At 39.4% G+C, this 13,613-nt stretch overlaps 1 protein-coding gene across 1 annotated transcript in view; it reads right to left on the reverse strand.

The window, feature by feature from the left end:
• Positions 1-450: 450 nt before the first annotated feature.
• The window catches only part of LOC118334117 (complexin-2), a 47,987-nt gene continuing 34,824 nt past the window's right edge, over positions 451-13,613 (reverse strand). Inside the window, exons 3-4 of the mRNA XM_035669946.1 lie at positions 6,929-7,104; positions 451-6,467 (exon numbers count right to left, since the gene is read on the reverse strand). Of these exons, the coding sequence (XP_035525839.1) occupies positions 6,270-6,467; positions 6,929-7,104 (374 nt within the window). The 3' untranslated portion in view covers positions 451-6,269. The remainder of the gene's footprint in view (positions 6,468-6,928; positions 7,105-13,613) is intronic.

Here is a 13,613-nt window from a genome sequence, read left to right on the forward strand (position 1 = left end):
TACAGTGCATGTTTATAAAATCATGTTATCTTTTTTCCACCATTATCTGTAAAGTGATATTAATGTGTCACTTCTCATATCTCAAGTGTAAGGACGTAAAGATTATTTATCATAAGTACTTTGGATAAACGTCCCAAATCCAGTAAGGAACAAACTACAGTATATGTATCAACAATATGCAATAGGGATATATAGCCTGAAACCCAATTAAGCCAATTAGCCCAGCATTCCTTGCACTTTTGATACTGTGGTTTTGTTTTTTTAGAAAGGCTGAAAGCTGTCATCCACACTCAATTTGAGACATTTTAGATCATGTAACAGAAAACACACCCGAGGAACTCTCAGCAATCAATGAAACCAATGTGGTTTGTGAGTAAGTACCACTGAAGTAAAGGCAGAATAAAGACACAGGTAGCTTTTTATAAACCTTTTATTATTAGTGTTATGCATTTAGTTTCCAAAAAGAATGATTCAATTCCATCGATGAGACAGTTTTACAGTGACTGGGCTCCACATAGAGTATATGACATGCAATTAAGGAAAAAATAGCATAAGAACTCATATTTTACATTCTTAACCTCTGGAGCCTGAAATTATTTTCACCCTGAATTAAAAAGAAAGACCCTCTTGATTCAATTGTAGGAACATCGGTTCCCTTTTTCAATTGTTTATCCCTTTTTAATCCTTTTTTTTGTATAATCGATTCCCCCATTTTCTTACACATTTTGTTGTCACCAGTTTCCACTGTTTACCATAGTCTGTGTTAGTTCCAGCCCCTCCACATGGGGTCTCCAGCTGCCTTACCAGACAGTGAAGAGGTCACATCATCAGCAAACTTGCGAACATTGCCAATTGTGTTGGACTAAAGGGATTACCTCTACGGTGGTGGCTAATTTAATTTTACCTCTCACCTTTCAACTTTACCGTTTAGAGGGCTGGCGTTAAAAAATTAAAAAATACAGGCAGTTGATAGTGACTCATTAGATGCCATAACCGTTGTTAGTGTAACATTTCAACGTATTCTAGTGCAAATGCCAAAAAGACTGGAATGTATTTCTCTTCACAGTAACAGTTGTGCTCAGAGCTAACAAGAGCTCACCAAAATCTCAACTTCCACTGGAGGGAAAGTAAACTTTCACTTCTGGATTTACTGGCAGGAATCAGCAGGGCAGTTACAATAATATTTGTAAATGTACGTAAAAATGTTACGAAAAAGACAAACGTTATGACATCATTACAGCGTTCTGAAATGTCCAGCCTTGTTTGGAGTTGGATAGAACGATAAAGTTTAAAGGAAGGTTTTTATCCTAAAATGTTCTCTCCGTTTCAGTAGCTCATTGTGTTTCATAATCATAGTTATATTTAAGAAGTAAACATTTACGACATGTTGGTTGCACGCTGCCGGTATAAATTCTCTTGTGTTGATAGATTGTAATATCACCAATGCTAATGGAAAATCTTTTCTTTTTTTTGGGGGGGGGGGGGATGTGTGGTTTTGAATGGCAGTTTCAAGCCAAGCCTGTTTCTCAGTTCTCTGAATGTTTCTGGGCTCCTGACAACAGAAGATGCTTTGATAATCCAGAGTCTCCCCTAAAACCATCCAAACAAGGGTAACCTTTAAGCTAAGATGTTTTAGAGAAGATTTGATGTATTTGTTTAATGTCTTTGAGGCCTTTCATGTCAAAATCTACACTTTTCCACAGTTTTCATCCCTCTCATTCACCCACTAGGTCTGTGTAGGAAAATATACAGTTTATATATTCCATGTAAACTAACACTTTACCCCTAGAGCAACAACTCCTTGCTTTTACACTAGTGTCTATCAACCCAAGGATTTATCTAAACTGAAAAGCCATAGCGGCTCCACAAACACAATTTTCCACACTGAAGTATCTCATGCAACCACAATGAATTAAAACAACACTTCACGCCAGGACAAGCACAGATGTGCGACAGATGAGTTACCACTAACCTCACATACAGATGACATGGTAATAGCCCTTTTCAAAGGCAGTTCACATGCTGTGACGCCTCGAGACGAGTCCCGCTGAGAGACTATTTTACATACAGAGGATGTATGGCTGTATTTCCATGAAGGGGCACGTGAATTAAGCCTATAGTCCAGGATTTATGTCCCCTTTTCCCCATCCACCAGGGAGATACAAAGCTTGAATAAACTTAATCCACGTGCTGTAGGTGAAACTGGCCTGGCACCTGGCAGGAGGACTTGTGGGAATCCCTGTGTTAATGCAATAAATGAAATAAATCACCGTAATTCTCCTCAGACGACTCATACAATGCACGCTGCACTAAAAACTGCAACCATTTAAATTTATGTTGCTGACGCTCATGCATTATTCCAACATGGGTGGTATGATAATGAGCAAAGCGGCTCCATTAAAATAAATCTCTCCGCAGGTTGGTCTCTTATATAGAGACATGACAATTTGCATGATGTATTTTACATTTAAATCAAAATTTTATTTTTAGTACTACAGCTTATCAAAAAGCAAATCATTTAGTTACAGTATCTATTCTTTCTTTTTTCTAATTGCACGTCCCCCATTGTCTTTTTAAAAAGCCTTCAATTAATCTCAGAGTTGATGTTTTCAGGCCGTGAGCACACAGGATGATTTCTAGCCCAACTGGCACAAGTTCAAGTTCAAATCAAATTCGTCTGGCAAATTAGTCTTAACCAACAGGTCTCAATCGTATTTCACAGAAGGGACACAAAAAAGTGTACAAACTGGAGTTAGTGGTCATGGAAATAGGCTAACCATATGACCATACTGTGATGACTGAGCTTCTTCCTCAGCTTGTCACGTTTGCGTTATGTTGCACAATATTGCATGTAGACTGCTGCCATCATGTTAACTAGCTAATATTGGTTCATGTGACAACATAATATAAAAAATATTGCGCAACGTGATGCGTACGTGTCAAAAAGTAATACAAGTTTTGATAATATGGTGCATTAACTTGGTCTAACTTGTATTTATGCAGCCTCAACAAACAAAAACATTATTTTTCCTTCCTTTTCTTTTCCAGAGGGGGGCAAACAGGCTGTTGCCCGGGCAAATTTAGCCCGGCCTTGTGAACGTCCTTGCAATAATAAAGCATACAGTATTTGACCATACTAATTTGGTAAGAAATCATCTAAATGTTTTGTGTAACAACAGACATCAACCTAACTGTGACTTCTGTGCACCAATGTGAGAAGAAAGAAAGCATATTATTTGTCTGAAGATTGAATACCTTCAACAACTCATAAAGCAAGCAAACTCAGTCTGACATCTCTGAGTATGCTTAATTTTGCCACATTTCCAATGTGATACCGCACTACTACTGCAACTACAAACTTTTAGTGCAAAACTGGGACTTTTTTGTACACTCACAGACAAGCGCTGTGTCTCAGCTAAAGCTCCTGTGGAATCACGGCCTGAAGCTTCACCAAATCTCAGAAAACAAAGAACATCGAACACTCAACAAGCCCATTGCACAGCTCACCTTTCTGGATCCAATGCACAGATTCTGTTGCCTGGAGACTCCTACAGAAACAGGAAATAGTCTATTTTTTTGTCTTTTGATATTTGGTGTATTCTCTTTTCTACCAAACATTTTGCATGCTCAACATTTGAAAGGAATGTGTTAAGTATTTTTTTTTCTTTAGACATGGCAACAACTAGGCAGCCGCCCTAGCTTCAGCCTGTGCACAAAATAGTTCAAAGACACATTTACGTAGTATAAACCAGGACTATATGAGTCAACAACATGGTCTCACGTCACAGACATGTAGAAAGACACACACATATAAACACACACACACACACACACACTTACAGTACACATGTAGTACACTGAGACAGTTATAACAATGGCGTCTTTTTTCTACATACATTTTCTCTGTGTATACATTCGTATACATCTTTAAAGATACAAGAATGGCGAGGATTTACAAACAGATATGCAAATCTTTTCTCTAATTTTACAGAAAACAAACATGAGACACTTAACTTTCGACGTTGAACTATTCTCTTTTTTAATAATTTTAAGTAATTATTGCAATCTAAACAATATGGCTTTGTCTAGTGAAAAGTCCTATCTGAACTAGAAAATAAAAAAAAAGGAAAATGCTTTTTATAGTGCTTATGCCAACTCCATCAATAGTCTTATCAAATCTTAATGTTATTTTAAGTTACAAACTTGTGGAACAATGTATTAATCATACATGGTCGCATAACTAACCACTGAAAAGCCACCAGATCATTTAGGAATAACCAACATGCTTTGTTTTACTGATAAATGTCCATATATTAAGGTAGTTTCACTAAATAGAGATTGTTTCCATTTACAGCACATCTACTTAAATGCTATATGACAAATCACTATGATATTTCATTGGATTAAGAGATGCAGGATGCAGAATATACTTGGCTCTAAGTGAGCTCTTCAGGCAGTGAGATGCGATGACTCACAGCCCGATTTTCTCAGGCTCAGTCTACAGTTAAATGATCTAGTTTAATTTAGCCATGTAATATTTTAGAGGAAATAGGAGAGTATCATTTTAGTTTAGTGGTGGTCTTTGGGATGCATGCACACACTGAACGGGCGTTTCCTCGCACGCACGATAAAAACCAGGTTCGGCATGCAGGTCTTTGTCTCGGCGGTGACAAAAGAAATCGTAAGGTCTCACCAGTATTTCTTTGGTCTTGATGTTGATGAACTTTGATCAAGGTGAACTTTTGCATTAAACGGTGAGTGGAAAGGTTAGCTCAGCTGGAATGTGAATTCAATCACAATTTCAGTTGCATTAAAAGAAATTGGCAGCACATTCACAAAAAGTAGTTAAGTAAAAATAAAATAAAATCCAGACATTGCCTGGCATTTGCATTCATGTATGAAGAAGAAAAAATAAATAGTTTAAATTAAGAGACACTTAATAGCAATCAGTTAATCAAGTGCTTAATGTAGAACCCACTTTTAAGCAATCATAGATGGTATGACAGGATATGACAACATGTACAGTACCGGCTACCCCCACTGTTTCCAAGTGGTCAATACTTTGATTGTCTATGGGGACCACACAACCTAAAATCATGATGTCTAATTTGTAAATCTGTAATTTCTGGACAAAACAGCAGTAATTTCAAATGGGTTTCAAACAAGGTCAAATGAGTCTTGTTTGCCTGCAGGGATGATAGCTTGAGCTCAGTAAAATCTATTCTAAAATCCATGTGATTGAAAATTCATATACTGACATGAGTTCTTGACACGTTCTAGATCGTAAATTTAACTTTTCAGTCTAACTAGCTGACGGGCTTAGAAAGTGTAGCTTTTGTAAAAATTTCTTTTTGGATAGTTTTGTAAACTGTTGGACCTTCACACGATTTCCAGAAGTACCTACTTTGAATGATGGCTTCTGGAAACCCCAAAACATGCCAACTAGCCAACTTGATATCAAATACATTATTCCAAAAGTGTCCGACGTAGTATACTTGAACGCGTGTCTACATGCTGTACACTTGTCTGACTGAAAATGAAACCCTCATTTACAATTCCTCTGCTGGAGGAGATGGTATGAAGGCACATGTCCTAAAAACTCAAATGCTGATTTTCTTTTTTTTTTTTCAATATAAAGACCTACACCAGGTTCATAAAAGTAGAAAACACCTATTAAAATAAACACAACATGCTCCATCTACTGGAAAACATGGTGGCAGTGCCATTTGAAAAACCACAAAAGCGAGAGGACAGAGGCGTCCGCTGCCCTTCTTTAAGGGAATACTGTTCTCCATTGGTCACCATTGCTTAGCAACAGATGATGGCCAACCAATCGAAATGTCTGGCCTCAATCTGTGTAAAAATAACAACAGGAAAAGGACACAAAACGTACTAATAGTAAGAAATGTGCTAAGTGGCAGCTGAAAGGTTGTACAGCAATCGTGGCAAATAAAAAGGGGAAGAATGACGCAATCGTCGAGGAGTAGAAAAGAACAAAGTAAAAGATTTCTAGAAAGGCAGTGTGTAGCCTCTAACAGTTTGGCAATAACCCCCCTCCCAAATCCTACGTGCCCCGAATCTACACTCAAACCCTGCCTGCGTACAAATACCCGAACCAATCCCCCCAGTCTCTCTTTTCCCCAAACCTGCAAGTTCACTCAACCCTTTCCCAACGCAATCATCCCCGCCTCCCGTTGCCCCGCAGCCTAGCCCAAGCCAGACTGGACCCTGAATTTAGGGTTCGTTTGATTTGTTTTGTTTTTTTTCTTTTACTTCTTGAACATGTCCTGTAGAGGTCCTGGAAGAAACTTGAGGACAGTGTCGAGAATGCTCTCCTCATCCTCTTCGTCGTCATCCCCGCAGCCCCGCGGGATCGCCTTCTTCGGGCGTGTCAGCGACCCCTCGCAGGCCTGCTCCATGGCTGCTTTCTCCTCCGCCTCTTTCTCCTCCTTCTTCTTCAGCCCATACTGAACAGAGAGAGAACAAGAGGGGATATGCAGGGAAAGAGAGAAAGATAGTTTTCAGCTGCATTTCATGTAGTGCAGGCTTGTTTCTGTCCACTTGAAGTTACAATGTTATGATATGCAAGGTAAAATGACTGTTTTTGTCTATGGAGTCTGGTGGTGAGTGATACTTGTGTAACGGCTAATCCATCTCTGTAGGCATGCTTTCGATAATGTTGTCAGACACGTAGAATAACAATTTGAGCCTGTCAGTGGTAAAAACAATCAATTTTATTGGACATACATATTTCCTCATCTAACTCTAACAATTATGTATAGTTAGTTTATGATTATCTGCTACGTAGTGGAGTCTGGTCGGCTGATGAAATGCATTGGTCTGACAACAGAGATGTGAAATGTTGCTGGAGTTTTGACCTCCTTAGATTACAGGAAGCCCTGGGTTAAACCACAGGAGAGTTTCTTACCTTGTCTCTGATGGTCTGCCGTACTTTTTCCCTCTCTGCCTCCATGCGGGCGTGCTTGGCCTTCCTCTCCTCTTCTTGCTGCCTCAGTGCCTCCTGCCGCTCCTCCTCTTTCTTGGCTGCATCCGGGTCCTTCTCCTCCTCCCCACCCAACATCTTACCCATGTCTTTGGTGGCCCCTGTATAGAAAATAAGAGATACTGGAGGTAAACACAGTGCTGTTTTACTGACTTTTCCAGCCTGACAACAATTGCTGGGGGAAATATTAAATATCTGTACATCTTTGTCATTAAAACAGTCACAATTGGTGCTGCTTGACGATGAGGAACATCTGCCTCAATTTTACTGTCCAGATTTTGGATACTTAAAGGTAATCACAAACTGATTGCTTGTCTAGACTTTGTTGCACAAAACTAATTTAATATGAGATATAGGAATAAAAACACATGACAATATACCACAGGTACATTGGCACCCACATGCGTCTGTGATATTCCACTATGAAAACGTTGGCAGTTTTGAGGATTATTAGGCAATGGGGTTCCCTTGAAGATCCTTGAGGCATCTTGGAAAACAAGACAGAAGACGGAGAGCCAGCTGGAAAATCTTCAAAGAACCACAGAGACAGAGGAAGACACATTCTTCCATCTGCTGTCGGCCATCTGTCAGCACTACCTGTGCCTCCTCATCCAGGTATTCACCCTCACTTTCAAAATAATTCTGACTCATTAATCATAGATTCATGTACGTGTTTGTTTTGTATTTCAACATAGTCTACGCTATTAACTACACAGTTCAACATTGGATTTGAAGGGAAATCTGCTGAATCATTTTATGTTACCAAACAGGAAGAGGGTGCTGTTCTTCCACAGTATATAGTAGTAGAGTAGAGTTTTCCAGTGTAAAAGTAATTTTCAACATGAAAGAGACAGGGAGTGAGGTGATGTGGACAAGTGATGAAATAATTAGCTAATTATTTGCACTTGCCTAAAGTAAATTTTTTATTTGCCCATATGCAAATAGTTTGTATGGTGGTTATTAAAAAAACAGCAAAGACCCTCTTAGCTGCCATGCAAGCGAGATGCTGTCCGCTGTTGTTATGGCAAACGACATAATGCAGTTGCATAGTTTCTTATAACGCCACCCAACTAACCTCCAGGATAATGTAAATGCTCCCTTGTGTTTCCGCTCATAAACTGTGTCTTTATCCACCGCCATTTACTCAAAACTATGTGTTTCTCTTTAGAGCCCGATATGGCATTTTACTGGCAAGTATGCAATCCTCACTGGTGAGCCTTTATTTTATTGAAAGTGAACCACTTGCAATTTTTAGTAGGCCCAATGTAAAGACATAACATGCCACACATTTCACTGTTTTTATTGTAAACTGAACTGGTTTAAGACGCTTGGTAAACTTTGAAAATGTCACTCTGGGAAATATGATGTTCTTTCATTTTGTAGATGATTGATAAAACAATTGAGATGTTAATTGTTGAAGAAAATAATCAAGTTGCCAAACAATTATATGTGATGGTCTTATGGTCTGTTAAAAACAAAATGTAAATTTTCTTTAACAAATGTCAATAATATGTATGTTACAAAAACAAAAGTATCCGTAGTTGAGGTTGACTGGATGATTTGGGGTTAAATGCCTTGCACAGCGGCATCTATCTGCACTTTCTCTGCCTTTGCTCCTAAAACGGGCTCACCTCTTTATCTGTGACAGAAGCCGCTTTCTAGACGTGAAAGCGACTCCCTCTGGCCTATCGATATTGCTGCTGTTACCTCCGTCTGATCGATAGTAAATACAGGACCACCTTAGCGTGTATGAATTATGGATTCTACAGCAGAGAGAAAACTTCATCTGGGTATTGATCTGCCTCTGAGGCGCTGGTGAGAGGAGAGCCTGGAGGCCCGGTTTACCATCCAGTGCCTTTCTTTAGCCAGGGCCAGAATAGGGGCTAAATATGTTTCACCACTGAGGAGATTATTTGAGGAAAGGCAAGGGTATAAACAATGAAAAGGTGTTTATTTTAAGCACTGTATCCAAAAGAAATAAATAAATCTAGGAAAATAGAGTTGTGCAGATGGTTGTGTAGCTTCTTGACAGCATTTATATTCAGTGCTTACTGCTTCAACGGGTCACTGAATGTGACAAGCTTGAATCTATAATGAGGTAGAATGCTTATCAAAGTTAACACAAAACCAAAGTACTTTTTAAAATCTAAATAAATAAAGATATGGATAAAGATAGAAAAAAACAAGGCCATGGTCTTGAGACATAAATCACTGTTACAAACCTCACAATGTTTGCCTCACTGATGACACAGTCTTGCAAGGTTGTTCATTTGATAATTAAACTGTTAATTCCTCAATCTGATTCAGCTGGTGCTTTTCTGGGAATGCCAGTTAGTGTGTTAGAGAGTTTTTAGGTTCCCTCGCTGATTTCAGTGTAGAAGTTTTAGTTTGAAAACATTACATGACTGAAAGTTACTTTTGGAAGCCAGTAAGGTCATTAAATATTAATGGTTCAATCATTGCTACTGATTACCAACCCGATCAACCCTCACAGATATATTGTGGCCATTTAGTGTTATGTGGCAATAAAATCCTGAATTACTGCCTCTTTATGGAGCCAAAGGAGAACATTTCTGAGGAACCACAGTAAATCACTCTGGCTTTAAGGACTGTGTGGCTCCCTCTCGTGTTTGTGAACTGAGGGGTGGCGGGTCCCGTCGCTCTGCAGCAGACTCATACAGTGGTCCTAATTGCCCTGCAGTGCTGTGTGGTGGCAGCAAACCTGAGGATGACAAATTAGCACTCAGCTGGTGGGACTGGGGAGACGGGGTGTGGTGAAATTTTCCCCAGGACTCACTGGGGAGTCGGGTTAAGGTCAGACTGTCCGCTGTTTGTGCTTTATTGTGTTAAAACACTCAAACACACACCATATGTACTGGGGATAGTGTATGTGCATGTAAGTGCAAGTGCAATAAAGAGCAAGTGTACACACATACATGCACATATGTGAGTACACACAGTATGTTATAATCAATAATGATAATTCATCATTGGCTGGTTTTTCACGATGTCCATGAACCCTAGATCTTTTTAATGTTGGTTTTTTGATCATTGAAAAGAAAAAGGTATATAGGTACAACTAATTATTAATTAAACAAAGCATTCATTTGAAGGGTGACCAGTGTGAGAGGATCTAAGGAAAAAAAGCATAGAGAACCATAGACCTTGAGAGGCGAACTCTACTTCATTTGGCTTGAAACTCGTTATGAACTAAGTTTTTAATTACAAGCGATATCATTAGAACAAATATGTCTGTAGCTGACAACACAGTAACAAAGAAGTCGTTAAGAAGGAGCTCATATGTTAAGAATGGAGCTTGTTTATTGGTGCACCGTTTGGTTAGGTTCACTGGAGTTAGGACTCCTCCATCCTTCCTTTCCTTTGCTTCCCGTCTAACTCCTTCCTCCACCAGTCCATTAGAGGCCGGCTCACAGATTTCCACTGCAGACAAAGGTGGGCAATTCGAGGCAAAGTGCTCAAACAGCCCCAGTCCTCTTATTGTGCATTCAATCGCTCATTACTTCACTCGGTTTTTCTGTGGGCCACGTCTTTGTGCCCAGGGGGGTTTTAATGCACAAAAGCTACAAATTTAAAAGAGGTGGAGATACAACACGGCTCAACAGAAGCCCAAACAAACAGTCAAAGAGTGGGCAGCAGAGGGCCCTTGTGGATATGATTTCATTAATTTAGTAAATTTGGTTAAAGCTGAATGATGTGTATAACTGTTACTGCTGTATGTGGAGAAATAATAGCACTGAGTGAAACTTATGATTACGTCTGAGAGCCGAATAGCTTTTACAAAGAGTAGTTATAGCTGCTCATAATGGAAATAACCTCCATTGAGGCTGAAATGGAAATGTAATTGATGTTCTCTGTGTTAGATTTTCTGCGGTATATGACCAAAACAAACCATTACCATGTACACACAGACATTTAGGCTGTATTTGTTTTTAGTATTCAAAGCTGAACTAGCTGTTATAATGACATTAAGAGGCTCTGTATGTTGGTTCTGTATGTCTTTTGTTTCTCTCACCTTATGATAGGTAGGTTTAACAGCTCAGTGGCAGACAGTAGGAGAGGAGGTTGTGTATTTGGTAGCGAATCATGTTGGCTCAGCAAATCCTCCTCGGGCACGAAAAGGTAGTAAGTAAACTGTATCAACTCGAGCTGAGGTCACAGAGTGAAGACGGTGTCTCTTCAACCAGGAGATGTCATATAATATTTATCTGAAAGCACAAACTTGGCTTTAACATTTCTGAACCGCTGTAGCTTTTCACCCCGACTTCACTGCTGGAAGGCCAATTTCTACTGTCTGGTGAGCCGGGAGGGAAGAGAGGGAGAGGGATTCAAAAAGAGATGAATAGTAATACAGGAAAAAGGTTGCAAGTAAAGCCTTCTATGAAAGTTATGATGGATTACAAAAAGAACTGAATGGAAATTGCAAATTTGCAACTGCAAAACTATTTTTGTTTGCTTGAGGTAAAGTTTTGGGCAGAAGGAAACCCGAGAGAAACTGTGACAAAATGCATTTGTCAAATACATTAAATTATGGCGTAGTGACATTTGCAGCTGAAGTTGATCTGTTGTCTACAGCCTCCAAGAAATGTTTCCATGTTTAAGATGGTGGTAATGTATGAACATTAGCTGGTTACTCACAAAAATGCCAACCTCTTTTCCTTCTTCTTATAAATGATGTATGTTTTGTCCACACAGAACTTGGAGAGCTTTGTATGACTGTTTCTGTTCAGCTTTCACTTGCTTTTTGTTTTCTAATTTGAATCCACCTCCTTAACAGGAGTTGGGTCAACCAGTCAGCTTGCTTTACGCTCAAGTTCACATGACGAGTTGTTGGGATTTGGAGGCGTGTTTGTCGGCTTCTCTGTGAGCCTCTGAAACCTTAGGTTACCGTAACTCCCCCTACGTAGACATGCAGTAGAGATAAATATATAAATATATAATATATAAATCTGAGTTGAAAAATTAAGAGGATGGTTAGGAGGAGAACACACAAGACAGAGGAAATCAGAGAGACAAAGCATGGATCATTGACTCCCCCTCCAGCCGGTCAGATGGATGGCAGTGCTGCTGGATAATTTGTTAGGGGTGGAGGGGTTTGAAAAATGGAGCTCATTTAAATAATGGATGACCTCCATTGCCAAATTACGCCCTCATAAGTCACATGAGCGCTTGGACTGGTGGAAAAATCTACCCCATCGATCAGATGTTTGGTAGGCAGGGCGGCCTCGTGGTTACATCACTGGATGGTTTGAGATGTTCTGCTGAAGTGCTCTTGTGCACCATAAACTGTATGTTTCTACCGGTCAACTAATGAATCTGCCTGTGGCTTCCTGTTATTGCACCGTCCTCGCCTGCTTGTCATCATCCCGCCTGCTCAGGAAATGAAAGAGTGAGCTCGACCTGCCTGGTCAGGACCAGTTCACGCTGATCTTACAGAGATTATCTTAACATTATCTATTATGTGAGCTTCTTTAGGAGAAAAGGCGAGATGTTCACGTGTTTGATATCCTGGCAAAGGCAGGGAAGGTAGGAAGTACATATTGGGGACAAAATAAATGGCACCTCTTTGGAGACAAGGTGCAAATACGGTGGTCACATCCAATAACCTACATCATACATTTCAAACATCAACATGGCCAACATTTTTCATCTTATATTGCTCACTCATATAAAGTCCGGTAAAGTTGGAAAGGACTAAATTAATTGTCTTTGTGAAGTTCCTTGACATTTTTGCCAATTCAAATTAACCTTGATCTTTGCCAATTTAAAATGTAGCTTCAAACAAGAGTACACGAGGGACAGAAAATATGCTCAGGTGTATTTAACATGTAAAAGACTCTCTGCAGGGCTGCCTCACTAGTCTACTCAATTTACTTCTTGTCTGTCAGAACCTCTGTTCTGTTTATCTGAGCAGAAAGTTGGTCAAGGTGAGGACAATGCCGTTTAGACTGTAGTGGCACCAAATTTAAATACGGAAATGACAAAAATGTCTCAGTTCACAAACAATAGAACTAATCTGTAATCATTAAAACTCCAAATGACCTCATTCACTAAAAACGCTTTCCTTGAGACAAATTTCATTACAAGTACACATTATAACAAACTAAAATCATTTAGGACTGTTAACCATGTTTGCTGGCCAAAATTGTATTACTTAATTAATCATCACAGTTCTAGAGGAATCCTGTCAGGACCTGAAGTTAGACAAATGACCGTGAATGTTTAGACCAAATTTCATTGCAATCCATTTAATTGTTTTTGAGGTTTTTGAGACTACAGGGTTGGAAGATTCCTAAAGTCACTTGCTTAGCAAAAATAAAATACAGTGTTTGTAAAATAACATGTTACACTATAATTGGTGTCTCCACAGCATGTCTAACGGTCCATGGATCCACCTCGCTGTCCTGGACTGATTAATCTAACACAACGTGGAAACTCCGATGAATCCAATTTCTAATTAAACAACCAGTAAATACAATCTGTGGCCTGCGGCTGAAATCTATACCTCAGTCTGGACCAATGAAATGTTCAAGAGGTGTCCAACATCTAATGACATTAGTAAGGCCTAGCCTGGGTGTGTGTGTGTGTGTGT

The sequence above is a fragment of the Morone saxatilis genome, unplaced genomic scaffold, assembly GCF_004916995.1.
Source record: "Morone saxatilis isolate NCDOM2014 unplaced genomic scaffold, NCSU_SB_2.0 Contig22, whole genome shotgun sequence".
Taxonomy (NCBI): domain Eukaryota; kingdom Metazoa; phylum Chordata; class Actinopteri; family Moronidae; genus Morone; species Morone saxatilis.